The following is a 13,065-nucleotide window of genomic DNA, read 5'->3' as shown; positions in this document are numbered from 1 at the left end:
GTGATCCCGACCCTTCCAAGTCAACCCTTCACGAGGATCAGCATCGACATTCAACACATGGCCGAGGATGGCGGTTACAGATACCTTGCGGAGGCTCGCTGTGACCTGACCGGCTATGTGCTTGCAAGACCCCTCAAGAAAGCTACAGCTGCGGAAATGAGGAAGTTCATTTTGGAAGAGATCATTCTTGTGTTCGGGTGCCCTCTCAAAATTACTGTTGACGGAGGACCAGAAAACAAGGCTGAGATGGCCAAGACCATCAGAGCTCTTGGGATCCTGCTTGTCCAGGTCTCCAGTTACAATCCCCATGCCCAAGGACAAGTAGAAGCTGGTCATCTTTCCTTAGCAAGTGCCCTTGCTAAGCTAGCTGATGCTCAACCCTGGAGATGGAGGCAGTACTTGAGACTCGCACTCTTCGCTGAAAGGACTACGATCCGCCAGTCGCATGGATACAGCCCCTTCTATTTGATTTTCGGTTGGGAGCCGCTTATCCCAATTGAAACTGAAATCCCGACGTGGAGAGTTCTTACATGGACCGAAGACCAATCCCCTCAGGAAGCGTTTGAAATGCGGTTGAGGATGATCGCAGCCAAGGAAGATGATGTGCAGAAGGCAATTGAAGCTGTTCAGGCATACCGTCAAAAGATCGCAGCCAAAAGTCAAACGCAGGGTCTGGTACGAAAATCTCGACTGAGTGTCGGAGATCTCGTGCTTGTCTATGACCACGTCCGGAAAATGAGCCACTCGCGCAATGCCAAGATCTCTTATAAGTGGAAGGGTCCATACCTGATTGCTCAGGTCCTAGACAAACATGCTTATGAGCTCAAGACCACAGACGGAGTTCTGCTAAAAGGCACATATTCAGCTACCAATCTCAAAAAGTTCATGCGGAATATGGATGGCATTTGGGAACCCGAGGTGCCTATGCCCTGGGAAGAAGATGTCGAGCTTCAACCTGGCCAACCATTGGCAGAAAAGCTGGATTCGATGAGAGCTCCCTGGCGGGGGGAACCAGACAACAATATCCTCGAAGTTCAGGAAGCAGATTCAAGCGACGACGCCACATTCTGGGTTCCAGACATCATCGAGCACGACCCCACGCCTGGCCAGACCAGTCCTGATCCAGAGACTGTCAATCTAGCAACTGAAGCGGATGATGATGCTGAGGATGGAAATGGAGTTGGTGACGGTGAACATTTCACACGGGCAGCAGAGAAGGAGAGGCGAGAACAGGAGAAAGCAGATAGAAGTGGGATGTTTATACCAATCCCAACTAAATCAGCGTTCCTAGCTCGTGGGGGAGGTTGATTTCTTTCTGTCCATATTTCTTTTTGTTCGCAAAACACGTTTTCTTTTCGTCTTTCCTATTCCATCTCGTGTGTTTTGCTGGGGGAGGAGGGACGAAGTGTCGTCTGCTACCACTCGCCACAGAACACTGTAAACCCACCTAAAAATTTCAAAGCACCCGGCACAGAGCATGTTGACCAGCTCTGAGGCCATTTTCGTTGTTCAAAAATTGCAGTATATTGGAATGCAACGCATGAAAAATGCAGAGCGCCGAAGAAACACTGCAACCTATGGAAACCCCTTACTTTTACACATCATCCTCATCACCGGAATACCCGTAAATGTCATCCGATGGCTCTCTCCTCGTCCTGTCCAGATCCATGTCATCCGTATCATCCGCTGAAGAATCGTCGTCAAAAACAGAGGAAGAACCTTGAGATTGAACGGACTTGGCTCGTTTCTCGACACGAGATCCTACTACAGCCTTGCCCTTGCCTTTATCCTTGCCACGAGATACAGGTCGTGGAGCTGCCTGCCCAGACCCAGATACTCCCTTCTTGGGAGCAGAAGGAGCAGTACTCTTCTTGCCGATCTGTGCAGATAAAGTTAGCAATGGTCTTCTTGAGCATCGCAATCATAGTTGATTATGAGACTCACAGTATCCTGTGGGTACCACTTCCTTGGCACAAGAGGAACCCATTTGATCTGGTTATGCGCAATACCTTTATCCCGCATGAGCTTGTATTGAGCTTTGACAATACGCTCGACGTCGGCATTGGAGTTGACTTGAGAATCTATCTCGATTACACGTCGAGGGCCGAGTTGGTAAAACGAGTGCCGACGCTGCGAGAAGGACAATGATTAGTGTGTGCTCAAACCTGGTCAAAGACATCGGAATGGGAATCTTACTCGTGCACTGCGCTCTTTGACACAAGGGAAGTCTTTGGTGTAGTCACACCCAGACTCTGCATGATAAATGCAGTTGCCGCACTTCCCATTGAAGAAGCCCTCCATTGAGATGCATTCTAGGAAAGGCCAGTTGACGTTGACCTGCTGCCCCTGTACAGGCATGCAAGCAGTGGCGTACCGACGGGAGCAGCAATCGCAAGGGACTAGGTTACGCCGACCATAGGACTGAACGAGGAGGGAATTTACTCGCTCAGGGCGGGAGAAGATGCGGGTAAGGTACTCGCCAAAGGGCTTCCAACCGGCTTTACACACCACAATAGGATTCAGTTTGATAGAATCCTTATTGTCCAGCCTTGCGAAATGAGCAGCAAAGCCAGGGCTTGGCAGTGAGTTGTTCCAAAACATGATATCGCCTTGGATATCCCAAGAAGCGTATGTCAAGCCAAGGTCTCCCTTGATGGTGTTGAAGTCTGTAACGTCAAGGAAGTCGACATGGACATCCTTGAGCCAGTGGTAGTTGCTGCCCTGAGGAGGAGGAACCGAAGAAGAAAACCAGATCCAGACCTTGTCAACCTCTTGAGGAGCGGTGTTTACCCGCGAAGAGAAAACAGCGTCGGTGACGATTCGAGACATCTTGAGTGTGTTGCAGAGCTGGGCAAGGGAAGGTTGACAGAAGGAGAAGTTGTTGTGCGAAGGATGAATTGAAAGGCAAGGTGAACTGAGGGAGAGATTGTTGAACAGTTTGCTGAAGATTGATGAGATGGCAATGGGTAACAAACACACCCAACTGAGTCACCACACCTTCTATCCAGTCTGTTGCTGGACAGCTCCTACCTGGCCAAGGGTGAAGCTGTTTGCCTTGTGACAAACGGAAAGCAGTGAATCACTTGGGTAGTTGCCAGACAAGATAAATTGGCCATTCCATCCACACTCGCAGCCAGCTATTCTTCTTCCTCCTTCAACCTCTTCACAACCACCTTTCTCGAGCATACACACACCCTTTTTCTTCCTCGTCAACGCTGCCCCAGACCTGTACACCGACATCAGAGCAAATTGTCAACTGCTCTGCTTACATAACATCACCTTCCTCGACAGATCCTCAGGCTGAAGCTGCATTCTTCTCTACCTTTCTTCCTCAGTCAACACCCTCTCGGTCCCTTGACTTTACACCTTCGCAAACCCCTCTCGCAATTGCCCACCTTCCGACAAAGCCGTTCTTCCCTTTTCACTTTCCTTTCGACTCAGCAGCAATGGCCGAATTCAAGTACTCTCTGTTCCCACCTGTCCAGCATAGCCGAGGGGACTGGATGACCAAGGCCTACTGCTTTCGGACTGTCTTTCCCAGAGCGCCGTACCCAACTGAAGTGATCAAGAGTCGTCCGCCCTACTTCAGTCTAAGGGACGAAGAAAATCATCTGGCAGCAGGACTCGTCGAGAAGTACTTCCCAGGGTTACCCCCTCGCAAGTCGTACTTGCCCACGATCTTCGGCGCCAATCCTTCCAGACACCTTCTCGATATCTATGATCTGGTCGGATTCTTAGATGCAGGAGTCCCTCAAGATATTGGTCCGCAGCACGCTGTGGCTGCCTTTCGTCATTACGCTCAGTACAATCAACAAGACGTATTCTTGATGGGATGCCTTCGTGTTCCATCGATAGCCCATCCACCTGGCTCTCCTGATATTCTCAATAAACAGGATCTGCCCAGACATGAGGCTAGACAGAGGCGCCTATGGGTTCTCCTCTCAGTCAATACAGCGACTTCAGCTTGTGCTCTGTCTTGGCTCGATATGAAGACTGAAAAAGGATTTTACATCGCTGTGCACAAATCCGGCGATACCCTACTGGCTCATGCAAGCAAGCACTATCTGAACAGTCAGCTCAGGAGTGCTGGAGCCAATCGGGATTGGGATTTCGAGAATGTTCCAACTACGCCGCTGGATAACGATTCGAATGCAGCTCTGCTCTATGCAATCGAACTGTTTCGCCTTCGAATCCTGGAATCTACTGATTTCTACCAATCACCTAGTGGCTGTCCAGACTGGAGGCAAGCTCTCTATCTTAACCATAGAGAAACTGCACAAAATGTGGAAGAATGGGGTGCGGAGATGGCTATGACAAGCCTGCACTGCCAGGCCTTCTCCTATGAGCTGGGACACAGCAACTATACGCGATATCCTGATCGGCCATTAAGAAGGAGTGCCTCACTTCAAGAATACAAGGCTGTACAAGTGGAAGCCGGTAGGGTACTGAACATAACCTACAAGCCGAATGTTACCTTCTTCGTGGGAGGAGTTGCAGACTTGCCTGAACTGTCTATTGAAGGCGATCTCGACAGGATGAGGAGGGACATATCAGCCTTTGCCCTGGAGGATTTCAGAGCGAGTAGGGCACCCAGCCTAGTTCCGTCAAGACAACAGTCCCGAGAGAGCACAGCTCCAGCTGGCCCGATCTTGCGTTCATCAAGAGGACGTAGTATCAGCTCAGAGTTAAGTCGACTCCCATCCGGAACTCCTACCGATCCTTACTCCTCTTCACCTCGAGGAACGCCTGTCGGTCCAGGACCGACAATCAACCTGTCAATGCAGCAAACAGCTAGGCCTGGACGTGCTACTGAAGCCCCATTGCATCAGAGACTGAGAAGCAGCAACATCATGCCTCCCAGTTTTCCTGATAGACCTCAGGAGCCTCGTGTGCCTCTATGGAATGAGCTTCATAGCCTTAACCCTATCAGGCCCTCAGTGGGTTCTCCGAACTGGACAGGGTTCGATCATGCTATCAAGATGGATATGTATGAAGCGGACTGCGAAAGGATCCGTCGAGTGAGAATGCAGAATCAGGAGAGAACTGCTGCTGCTGCTGCTGCTCGAGCAGAGTTTGAGAGCAGACGGGGACAGAGAAGAGGTCAGCGTTAGGATCTGTCCAGGTCGTGCCCGTGTTACGAATGGACTGAAGATGGATACTGATACTCCTGCGTTGATTTGAATGATGGCTCAAGCGATAGGGAGAGGCATGAGGGTTGAATTGGGGGGATGGTTCGGTTTGCAGTGTTTCCTTTGGCAGTTTGCGATGAATTCTTTATTTCTTTACTTCATCTCCCTCTGATCAGACCTGGCACACCATTGGACTTGTCGCAACTTTGGAAGAAAGTTGCTGGGGGAGGACTGTTGTGGTGGCCAGGGTGGTAGTCCGTGGGACGTGGAGTACAGTGGGTCAAGGGTCCTCATACATATAAAGGATACCACCCACTTTTCAAATTCTTTAGCTATAAGCAACAATCAAGCATCCTTTCTCTTCTTTTCAATTTTGAACCCTTTGGACAGGTCTAAGACAGGTTTTTCACCCTGTTCTTGCGCCCGTGTGGCCTTAGTTTGCTGTCCTCATCTGTACAGGCACGCTTGGGTTGCATGAGCCCTTGCCCATTGCTTCGGCAGCTGTTTGTCCCTCTTTCTTTCGAGGGCGACGGCGCCCTAGTTCTGGTTCACTATTATCTTCGATATTATAAAGAATTAATAAAAAAGCAAAATAAGTTCAGAGAAGACTTGGATATTACTCAGAAGAAAGCTGATAATATAGATATTAAAGAATTCAGAAGCATATATTAGAATGGAATCGCTATTCGGAAACGCTTGAAGTATTCTGAACAAACTCAACGATAGCACGAAATTCTACTAGATTGGATTGAGCAGCAGCAGTTCAAGATGGATTTACAACCTCTTACGCTCGAGAATGCATAACTACAAACTGTGCAAGTAATTTCCAAACGTTAACGCTAGTCAAAGGGTTGGGATTACCTGCAATTCTCGGAAAGATTAAGGTTTCGAAATACAAGCGGAATCGTTAGACTTGGATTCGGAATTCCAGAAGCATGAGTACCACGATGCTCAGCATCGAATAAATGCTGAAGTATCGATAAGATAAAGTTTCGATAGGCAACTGTTTTAATATCCTAAATAGTAAATGCTTGCATTGCAACAGCTATTCACTCAATTTCCACATTGATCAATCTATTCTTCTATATATAGTTCTAGCTAGTTTGTTGCTTATATTATAAGCATTAGTGAATATGAATAACATTATTGCTAGAATTCATCTAATCTAAGGTATTGCTTGTTCCCCACTTAAAATACATCAAAATAATGTCTTCGGAGAAGCATAGCAGCTCTGCTTGGTAGCCAGCAGAAGTCTCAGCTGAAATCGCTGGGGATGCTGCAGGTGCTATTTTTAACATTCATCTGGAATTAGCCCTATCTGCAGCCAGCTTCAGCTGGCCAGCTGGCATTCTAATTTTAGTGCAAGCTTTGCAACAGCTAGATCTGAACTTTAATCTCTCTAGCAGCTACCTCTGGTCTTATATATAAGCAAGCTAACTTTCAGAACTCTTTAAGACTCTATGAAAAATTCTGAGTTTCAAGCTGCTGCTAAGATACTTATATAGTTATTCAAAATGATATATTGACTCTGATATATACTAGCAGCATTATCTGTTTTATATTTTTGGTATACAGGCATACAGCTTTCATCTGTTCTATTGTATCTATTTATATCACTTTTGATATTCAGAGCTGGTATATTCTTTCTCAATAATTATAAGAGCTTAATCACGAAGACTCTGTTTCATTGAAGTATAGCAAAACCGAGGTATTTTGGCTTTGGCGCCAATATTACAATATACTATACAGCTTATTCCCTACCGAATATTATATTGAGCTAGCTGGGAACTCAGTAATTATAAAGCATTGGGTTGGGATTTTCTATCTGGCTGCGGGCTAATTAGACACGGAAAAGGAAAGGAAGGGGGATCGATTTGATAAGCTTAAAAACAATGTTGTTGATTACAGCTGTTTTGAGAGAAAGAAAAGTTATAGATTCAAACATTCTAATTTCCTCTATTTATATATGTTTGTGTCCAACAGTTGAATGAGACCCAAGGTATATGAGTATGCTTTATTTCCTGTTTACGGAGAAGAAGACGATATTCAGTTGTATGGCTGGAAATTTTTCTTCGACGATTCCATCGGCATGGTTTCGCTATAGAAGCTTCTATAATATAACTTCCAGGAACTTCTACAAGCATTACAAGCTTGAAGTTCTATACTTTCAATGGAGTGCTTATGGCTTCATTACGATCGGTGATCAACTTATGGATCTCGTGTTGCACTTCTGGTGGCAAGCGGCGGAATCGCTGCTCTAGATCTACATTTTGAGTTATACGATAATGCATCCGATAGCTGGGCTGTGAGATGTGGTATGTTGCTTCTAATTCTTCTTGCTTGAAATAGCAAAGAGGCTTGATCAAGAGACAAGACTGGTTATGCTGTAAGCTTTTCGAAACATTTGCTTTATAATATGTGACAGTTTATGGCTTATAGAATAGTGTTAAACTGTAAAAAGTTAGCTATCTTATAGGATTCGATTTGAATCTGTAAGCCTTACTCTCGATGCTGGTTTGTAGAAGTTATTAGTGATAGTATTGAAAGGTAGAGATTGGAAAAAGAGTATTATAATTTAGTAAGTATTTTCTCTGTCTTTAAGAAATATAGGCTCGAAGATTCAGCTTCACTTAAAATAAGGAATGCGTAAGGTTACAATTTAAGTATTTGTACAAACATACTTACTGCGATAGGGGAAAAGGAAGAAAAAGAAAAGAAAATGGGAATGGAGGAACTTATTTCAGCTCTTACTTCTCCAAGATAGTTATAATGTAATCCTCTTCTCGTTAGCAAGGTATAATAGATTACATACAAGTTTACAGTCTCTGATTTCAAGAACTTAGTTTTCGAATTAATGCACTTTCCTTAAAATAAATTCTTTTTTTAAGAAGTATTTCAAGCTCTATTAGCAGAAATAAACAGGGGTTGTTAGCTCTCTGTTTATAAATAAACCTGGTTGCTGTTCCGGTCTAGCCCGCCGATCTATTCTCTCAAACTATATATCGATCTTACTTCCATCTCTCAAATCCATTTAACATCATCATTCAAGTCTCAGTTCCAGCATTATAGTCTTATATCTATTACATATAAAATACAAATAAGTGCTCTTAACAATATAGTCACCTCAATCGAGGACAAGCCCTCCTCCCCTTATGTTATGACTCATCCAACATGCAGGTCACAGAACAGGTCACGGGTAACAGGGACCAGGCGTCAAGGACTCAACATCCTGACAAAGCATTGATTACATAACCCAGGGTTAGGGTTATGGGCACGGCCAATCAGGAAGGATAGCTTCGGATATGTGCTATCCAGAGCTAGCAGGATAACTTGGATATGTTGCTATCCAACATATCCATACTAAAGAGCTGGATATATAAGAACACGTTTATTACCATTAGATAGATTCAGTACATAGCTCTTCAGTTGTCAATCTAAGTATTCAGTTTCATACACTGAGTAGCCCCAAAGGCAGTGAACACTTGCATTGCTTATTAGGACTTGTACGGTTCCGTATTCAAGGACTTGACACTTTGATACCGCTCTTGTTAGCATAAATCCCTTCGTGTACTTAGGAATCTTCGGATTGCTGCAGTGCTCATTACATTTTGACAACTCTTGTTCAAGAACGGTTCAGTGTTACCCCTTGAGCAATACGGAACACGATAGCTCCTCCAGGAATCCCTTCGTTCTCGCACGCTTCCACTCAGGAAGAACTGGTCAACCAGATGTACCAGCTTACCCAGCGTATCCAGAACCTACACAAACAACAGCAGGCCCAGAGCGCCACCATCGCCAACCAGCAGGCCCAGCTAGCTCAACAGGCTCAGCAGGCCCAGCTAGCCCAACAAGCTCAGCAGGCCCAGCTAGCCCAACAGGCTCAGCAGACGCAGTCCACCTCCACAGCCACCAGTGGTGCTGGAAAAGCATACAAGATGGACAAGCCCGCCATATACAACAGCAACCAGAAGACGCTACATGAGTTCCTTACCCACTGCAGGGCGTACTTTTTGTATCATGCAACCCAGTTCACTATGGAATCTAAAAAGATCATCCTTGCGGGAACTCGCCTCGAAAAGAATGCTCTCATTTAGTACAAGCCTTCTCTACGCAACCACTTGGAGCATCAGAACAACCTCAGCGCACATACCCAGGGTACTAAGAACATGTTCGATTCCTTTAAGAGCTTCGAGAAAGCTCTCAAAGAAACCTTTGATAATCTCAACGAAGAACGCATTACAGCTCAGCAGCTTATGGATCTCAAGCAGACTAAGTCAGCTTCTGCTTATACGGTTAGATTCAAACAGCTCTCAGCAAAACTCCTATAGGAAGATAAGAATCTCATAGAGCACTATTACAAGGAACTCAAGAACAATGTTAAGAACGAGATCTCTAAGCAGAATTAGCCAGAGAACTTCGCGATGTTCTTCAATCAAGCTATCCGCATCGATAACTGTCTGTATAAACGACGGATGGAGAAGTTCAAGAAGGGAGAAAGCCAGATTTAGAGATTTCCAGCTAACATAAGCAAGAAACTCCAAAATAAGAATAGCGGTTGATATAGCAGTACAGCCCAGAGCAGCACCACGCACGCTAATCCCATGGAACTCAATGCAGCCAACAGGCAGTATAGCAAGAGGAATAGCATTACTTGCTACAATTGCAACAAACAAGAACACATCGCATGCAACTGCCATCAACCCCGGAAGAACAAATAGCAACCAGTTCAGAAAGAACGCCAGATGAATATTGCTCAACAACAGGAACCCAATCAACTGAGCAAAAACACTCCCTCGGAGCAAGTATCGGACTCTGTTGATTACGGAAGTCTCAGCTGGACATTCTGCTACGATGATAACTGCTTAATACACCTCTTGAGTAAGAAAGGTTCAGAATGGTTCCCTCAGAAACCTAGGCGCCACAGGCAGATAGCGACAGCAGGGCGAGGGTATACGCCCAGCACAACTACGAGCAGCAACAACTCGGACTGCTCCGATGTCACTGAATGAAGTATTCAGGCGCTGGAGGAAGAGCTTAATAACGGTGCTCTTCGCTATTCCTCATCACCTGCACCAGACATCATAACCAGAGAAATGAATAAAGGATAGTACCCTCTTGATTATTGGTATAAGTATCTAAATGATACTGAAAACGCTTCTCAGGCAACGGAAAAATCAAGCTAGAACGAACAATCTAACGATTCACCGGAGTCTCCTGTGAACAATGAACCCAAGAAACCTGCAGAAAGGTTTCCCTTTGGTATTGAATGGAATAAGGAAATAATATGGATTGAATATCTTATCTATGGAATAGAACTAGAGAAGCTCTTCACCTGCATCCCCTTACAGAACATTAAGATGCGAGAGAATGAGGACCCTCGGATTAGCCCACTTCATAATCTATACTACGAATTGGCTTGGATCTCCTGCATCTATTATAGCTGCAGAATGCATTTCTTAAACAAGATGCAACACGAATAGTTCTCTATCAGAGAACTAGAATAAATCCTTCAGGCTATTGAAGAACAGAAATTTCGCTTCAGAAAGGTTTTCAATAGATAGCATTACAATGCATACATTGGATTATTAGACAACTGCTCTATGCAATGTATAAATAAGAAAATAAAATGGTAGCAGTATGAAATAATACTCTGTACAATTTATATTAATGATAAGATTTGCAACTAGCATTAATAGAAGAAAGATCAGGAATAATGATAATACGGGCAAAAGCAAGCTAAGAAGCTTGCTCAAGAAGCAGCGAAGCAGGCTTAGAAGAACAAGCAATCCTCAACGAACCCAAAAGAATAGAATTGCCTGTAAAGGGACTACAGATGATCAGACCAGAACAATCTCTATATGAAGCTTCTAGAACAGATTACGCTTATATCAAGTTCAACATATATATTCAAGAATACAAATACAGCGTACTATTGGATAATAGCGCTCAGGAAAACTTTATATCCCTATATATTATCAATCAAGCATAATTACAATGAAGATGGAAGAGATGCTTATATACTCTCAGCACTGTGGAAGAACAATCTGTTGCATATAACCAAGGAGTAATCGATAAGGAAACTAATCATCTATCTGTCTTGATTCAAGGATGCGCAACCAGAGCTTCTTTTGATATTATGAATACAGCATAGCATGAGCTGATTATAGGGCTTCCATAGCTTAAGGAGCATAATCCTCGAATCGATTGGACTACTGGCTAGATCTCATGAGAACAAGCTGTACTCAGAGAGATAGTTACAATCAACAATGCAGGATCGAAGCCAGTGGTTGAAGAATACTCAGGAAAAGAGGCTTCATACGACTTCCTACATACCTCCAAGTCAGCAGGGCTAGCAGTTCAAGGAGAAGGATCTAGTGATAGGCGAACCCAAACAGTGCTAGGGCGCTAACAGGTTAGCAAAACAACGGAAGCAAGACTCTCAGCAAATCGGTTCGCCCTGGAGCAATAAAGAAAAGCTTCAGAATGTGGATTGTGGAACCACACGGGAAAAACCTCGAAACCAAGCCCTCGAGCGCTCGGTCCGGCTCGGAGCGAACGCTCAAAGCCCTCGAAAACGCCATCAGAAAAGAAGCACGCTTAACAGTATCTACTGTTCCTCCAGATAGCAGAAACAGCACAAGGACCAGAACCTACCCTCGCGAACATACTACGAGAATATTACAAGTTCAAGAAACTATTCCAGGAAGGATTGGAAACAGGATTACTAGAATACAGCTCATATAACTACAAGATCCTGCTACAAGAAGGGAAACAGCCCAAATTCTTCCCTATCTACGGACTAGATAAGATACAGCTAGAAACACTTCGGAAGTATCTTGACGAGAATCTTAAGAAAGAATATATACAATCATTGCAATCACTAGCAGGATACCCCATCCTGTTTGTACCCAAAAAAAACAGCAAGCTTAGGCTATGCATTGACTATAAGCAACTCAATGATATCACAATCAAAAACCGATATTCATTGCTACTTATTAAGGAACTACAAGATAGATTGCAAGGAGCACAGTAGTTCACAGTTCTGAATCTAAAAGGAGCTTATAATCTGATTAGAGTAAAGGAAGAAGAAGAATGGAAAACTGCTTTCAGAATGCGCTATGAATACTACGAATATTTGGTTATGCTCTTTAGTCTAACGAATGCCCCAGCTTCGTTCCAGGAAATGATCAATCACGTTCTACGCGAGCACCTGGATCAGTTCATCATTGCCTACCTCGATGATATCCTTATTTACTCTTGAACATTGGAAGAATACAAAAAACATGTGGAAATAGTATTGCAGATGCTTCAGGATGCAAAACTTCTTATAGAACCAGCGAAGAGTTACTTTTATATGCAAAAAGTTGACTATCTCGGATTCACAATTGAGCCAGGATGCATTAAGCTACAGAAGAATAAGGTAGAAGCTGTTAGGAACTAGCTAATTCCCAAAAATGTTAGAGATGTTAGGTCTTTTCTCGGATATGTTAACTTCTACAGGCAGTTCATTAAGAACTACAGCCGGATCGCATATCCCCTTATGAATCTTACCAAAAGGGATCAACCCTTCGAATGGATCTCCAAAGCACAAGAAGCCTTTGATAAGATTATCAAGCACATCACCTCAGAGCTAGTTCTGTATAAAGCAGACCCCTACAAACCCTTTGAAGTTGAGACTGATACATCAGGATATGCACTCAGAGAACAACTTAGCCAGCGAGATAACCAAGAACGTCTAAGAATTGTGAGCAACTTTTCGAAAAAACTGAACAGCTCGGAAATCAACTACGGAATCTCCAATCAGGAACTCATAGCAATAGTGAAGGCCTTCGAGGAGTAGCAATACTACTTTATTAGCACACAACACCCGATCATAATTCACTCGGATTACAAGAATCTGACTACGTTCATGATGACCAAGGTTTTGAATAAGCAA

At 44.3% G+C, this 13,065-nt stretch overlaps 2 protein-coding genes across 2 annotated transcripts; both read left to right on the top strand.

Moving 5' to 3' along the window:
• The first annotated feature begins 1,323 nt into the window (after positions 1-1,323).
• Positions 1,324-2,281, top strand: M406DRAFT_354877 (uncharacterized protein). Its single transcript, XM_040923017.1, has one exon. The coding sequence runs from the start codon at positions 1,639-1,641 to the stop codon at positions 2,146-2,148; it is 510 nt and encodes a 169-aa protein (XP_040779295.1). The 5' UTR covers positions 1,324-1,638; the 3' UTR covers positions 2,149-2,281.
• A 1,483-nt stretch (positions 2,282-3,764) lies between these two features.
• On the top strand, positions 3,765-5,498 carry M406DRAFT_102695 (uncharacterized protein). The gene has a single exon (XM_040915021.1). It carries the CDS (start codon positions 3,828-3,830, stop codon positions 5,109-5,111), a length of 1,284 nt encoding a protein of 427 aa, XP_040779294.1. The 5' UTR covers positions 3,765-3,827; the 3' UTR covers positions 5,112-5,498.
• Positions 5,499-13,065: the final 7,567 nt, after the last annotated feature.

This window comes from Cryphonectria parasitica (genome assembly GCF_011745365.1).
Source record: "Cryphonectria parasitica EP155 unplaced genomic scaffold M406scaffold_2, whole genome shotgun sequence".
NCBI lineage: Eukaryota > Fungi > Ascomycota > Sordariomycetes > Diaporthales > Cryphonectriaceae > Cryphonectria > Cryphonectria parasitica.
Note: the sequence above shows the minus strand (reverse complement) of the source record. Positions and strands in the feature narration are given on the sequence as shown.

Bases quoted from the DNA above. Each gene is read 5' to 3' on its own strand.
- M406DRAFT_354877 (XM_040923017.1), top strand. From the start codon at position 1,639: ATGGCTCTCTCCTCGTCCTGTCCAGATCCATGTCATCCGTATCATCCG.
- M406DRAFT_102695 (XM_040915021.1), top strand. From the start codon at position 3,828: ATGGGATGCCTTCGTGTTCCATCGATAGCCCATCCACCTGGCTCTCCT.